At 42.7% G+C, this 4,095-nt stretch overlaps 1 protein-coding gene across 1 annotated transcript in view; it reads right to left on the bottom strand.

Moving 5' to 3' along the window:
* LOC116387132 (probable histone deacetylase 1-B) overlaps positions 1-3,001 on the bottom strand; it is a 6,060-nt gene extending 3,059 nt beyond the window's left edge. Inside the window, exons 1-7 of the mRNA XM_031853946.1 lie at positions 2,881-3,001; positions 1,919-2,031; positions 1,304-1,421; positions 1,145-1,219; positions 704-842; positions 283-424; positions 107-199 (exon numbers count right to left, since the gene is read on the bottom strand). Of these exons, the coding sequence (XP_031709806.1) occupies positions 107-199; positions 283-424; positions 704-842; positions 1,145-1,219; positions 1,304-1,421; positions 1,919-2,031; positions 2,881-2,929 (729 nt within the window). The 5' untranslated portion in view covers positions 2,930-3,001. The remainder of the gene's footprint in view (positions 1-106; positions 200-282; positions 425-703; positions 843-1,144; positions 1,220-1,303; positions 1,422-1,918; positions 2,032-2,880) is intronic.
* Positions 3,002-4,095: the final 1,094 nt, after the last annotated feature.

Here is a 4,095-nt window from a genome sequence, read left to right as displayed (position 1 = left end):
ACACACACACACACACACACACACACACACACACACACACACACACAGCCATGGAGTAAAGAGTGATTGTGGTGGTTCGATAGTACCTAAATAAGAGCTGACTTACAGGTTTGAAGATCGCTTCATAGGACTCATCGTCGATGCCGTCTCTCAGCGGGTAGTTTACTGCGTAGTACTTGCCCTTTCCAGCTCCGATGTCCTGCACACAGTGGAGATAACTGAATTACAGCCCACACGTTACACAGATGACCTTAGAAGGAGAATTAGAATGAACAAACCCACCCGCAGGTCTCCGGTACCGGGGAAGTACTCCCCATACTTGTGGAAAGAGACGGTCATGACCCGGTCTGTCGTGTAGAAGGCCTCCTCCACTCCATCGCCGTGATGGATGTCAATGTCTATGTATAGGACCCTCTGGTGGTACCTAGAGAGGAGAGAGCATCCAGTTAACATCTTCAAAGCTCTGTGGAGTAAAGCATGTCATCCGCAGTGGGACTTTACAGGCTGTAAAAACGCAAGACACTTTAAGATAATGACGAAGGCAGCAAACAGAAAGGAGAAATATTTGATTGTGTGCATCAAAAATAAAGCTCCATGGCAGCAGAAGATCTAATTCAGCTAAACCTGATCTAAAATGTACACGCACTGACAGATCAGCGGAAATGCAGGATGATTCTTTTTAAAAAGGAAGAGAGCAGCTTACTTCAGCAGCTCGAGAATGGCCAGGACGATGTCGTTGACGTAGCAGAAACCCGACGCCTCAGACTTCTTCGCGTGGTGGAGTCCGCCGGCCCAGTTGACGGCGATATCCGTCTGCTGCTTGTTCAACTTCAATGCCCCAGCTAGAGTAAAAAGTTAACAGAGGAAAGATACAATATGGGTTAAATGGACGTCAGTGTGTTGATCCAAATATCCTTTATCGTCTTCACATTTATAAATGTGCTTTATAGATTTTCCGAGCACATCTGGACAGCGCTGCGTGCACATGTTCTCCACAGTGAGGGCTACCACAGGTAGACAGCATTAGCTAGTTTAATTTAAGGACTTTACTTCTGATTTATTCCATGCACATGTCATACATGTCCCACTCGCTGCAGGCTGGTGCACCAGGGGGATTATGGGACGTGTGGTTGGCATAACTCACCGACAGATCCACCCGTTGAGAGCTGGCAGAACTCAAACAGACCATCGAACACCGGACAGTCTTCTCCGACATTGACTGTAAGAAAAAGAAACAGCAAATTCAACATTTGTGAACAGCAAGAATACTTCGGCGTCCATTGGAGGAAAAGCGGACACTCACATCGCTGCATCTGTTTGCTGTACTCAGACATGTTGTCGGGTCGGATGGACCTCAGAAACTTAATGTAGTCATCACTGTGGTATTTTGTCATCTCCTCACCGCTGGCTTTGTGCGGTCTCTGGAAGCAGAAAGAAAGATGAGGAGGAAAAGTGACTGCTGCCACTTCTTCATTCAACAGCAGCCATCGGGTTTGTCTGATTTTAACACGTTTTATGCAAACATTCTCTGAGTGGCTAGTCTCTATTCAGACAAGGTTATCCACATATTCAAACACAAACTAATGGACTAGGATAGCCAACCAAATATAAAAAATACCTGCATGACAGTGAGAAACTAACAATTAAAACATCTTAGTCAGCAGGCAAATAGCTGCCAAAGCTTTCTGGATCAAACTCACTCTTTTGAATATATGTTGTGCACATGCATTACTAACAAGACTGTACTTATTAGACCACATCAAACAGAAACATGTGACACACTGAATGGTTCATGATGAATATGTGTACCATCACCCCTACTGCTGTCCATGTGACCCTTACTTTTTTAAAGATTATGATGCAATATACGATGTACGTATCCGAGTGTCGGGGGCTTGTGTGGAGTGATATAACTCACGTAAATCTCCATTTTCCTGTACAGTCCATAGTTGAGGAGGAGGTTGTGCGTCATGCGGATCCTGTGTGGTTTCATGGGATGGCCCTGGCCGTAGTAGTAGTTCCCCACATCCCCTGAAACAGAAAATAACCACCCAGACAAGTTCACATCACAAAATCTGCTTGAAAAACTATTGCCACAATGCAGTTAGTCTCTCCTTCATGCCAAACTCCATTCATACCTAGATTACCTGCAGATTGTATGTAGCTTATCGGTACACAAAGTTCGACCACCAAGCAGTTTTTATTGCACGGTTTCTCCTCATGTTTGGACACTGACATGACCCGATATTAAAATGTGAGATATATAAATAGGTCAGCAACGTACGTAATTCGATTTTTTTTCCAAACATAAACACAAACAATAACAAAGTGGAATTTAAAAGCTCGACGATGCGCACATTTAATACAAAGCGTTTAAGGTACTTTCTTCACTTAACGTGCACACGATATCTCACGTTAGCATTTTCTTTGAGTGCAAATGCATCGCAAAAAAAAGGAAATGCATTAAAACTTAACGACACATAACGTTCCTCTATATATTGAAACTGATAACCGGAAGTTCTTAGCAATTTGGGAGAACACTGATGAGATTAGCGACGTTAGATGTGTGGCTCCTCTGTTCTCAGAAAAAAGAAAAAAAAAACACCGCTACATATCCACACGTCACAATCCAATAACAGCATTTTAACGACATTAAATACATTGTTCTGGTTATTGGATAACTTGAAACTGAGATGAACACCGAGCTAAGCAAAGGCTAGCTAGCTAGCCGGTGTAGCAAGCTAACGTTAGCTACACCGGCTAGCTAGCTAGATAGCATGGTCGTACTGCACACTTTAAAAAAACAAAATACACGTTGAATTTCCTGAACATCTACCGCTGCAATCTGAAGAAACTGAGATGCACACGTTGGGTATTTACCGTCATAGTAATAGCAAACTTTTTTCTTTGTTCCTTGAGACAGCGCCATTTTACACCCCCCAATTACTCCACACTGTTAAGTGCCCACCGGCTCTCCTCTCGTCTCGTGCACCAGGGAACTATAGCGATGAGAGTCTCGTCAACCAATCACAGATGCTCGACCCGCCCGGCTGAGAGGCCCCGGTGTTACAAACCAAAGGACCCGCCGAGGTTGCAGCTCCAACCAGACAGTGTCTAGACTGGAGCCTAAAACAGTGACACAGAGGGAAAGCTAATTTGTAATATCTACCACTTTATTGTCAGTAAACTGGACTATCAGTTGATGTCATACATTGAGCAGCTCCTTCAGTGTGGTTCCTCTCTGCAGGGAAGTCATAAGTCCCTGGGGTTCAGTGGCATGCACCATTTAATTGTGCTCAAGGACATTGGTATGAAGTTATTCAAAATAAAATAACCCCACTTCTACACGTTGTGGAACTTGCATGCAGGTCCATCCTGACATCCCACACCACGTCACACCAGAAACACCATTACTTTATTTGTTTGCCAATTTTGCAATTAATGTATTATTGATTGGGTGACTTAAAATCAGAAGCCCGCCTCACTAACACTGCTTGCCTTGCCTGAATGTATCTCAGAACCCTTAATGTCAGCCTTAATAGGTTAATATAGTCAGATATAGTACGTATAGATGGGTTTCCTCTCCATTCATTGATGGTTTAGTGATCTAGTTTGAATTAAGTATAAATGTATCAATGCCAATTGCCTCCATTGTGTCATGCACGAGGCAACAAGAAGCCGTTCAGGTCTCGACCTTTAAAAACTGAAAATATCACGTTTTGTTTCATATGTTTCTCGACAACCTATTTCCATATTTATTGTATTTCATTAGTTTATTTGTCAGGAAAGGATCAAGAAGGAAAAAAACAGTAAAATGTTCATTTTCATCAGTTGTCCCTGCATGGCCTGACAACCCAAAAATAGAATAAAATGACATTTGCAAGCAGATGTATCTAATGTAGGTCATGGGATTTGACAAATAATGTCAGACGGGGACATGCACACATGCATGTTCTTACAACATAAGATCCGTACAACTTGAAACACAGCTGAATACATCATTTGAAGAATCTGTGAAATGCATGTTTTTCTAAAAGCACTTACTGCCCTTTTGTTTATGAAGCAGTGCATAATGAGACTGATTATGCACATATT

The sequence above is a fragment of the Anarrhichthys ocellatus genome, unplaced genomic scaffold (assembly GCF_004355925.1).
Source record: "Anarrhichthys ocellatus isolate YVR2014 unplaced genomic scaffold, GSC_Weel_1.0 scaffold14, whole genome shotgun sequence".
Taxonomy (NCBI): domain Eukaryota; kingdom Metazoa; phylum Chordata; class Actinopteri; order Perciformes; family Anarhichadidae; genus Anarrhichthys; species Anarrhichthys ocellatus.
This window is presented reverse-complemented; position numbering and strand designations above follow the sequence as displayed.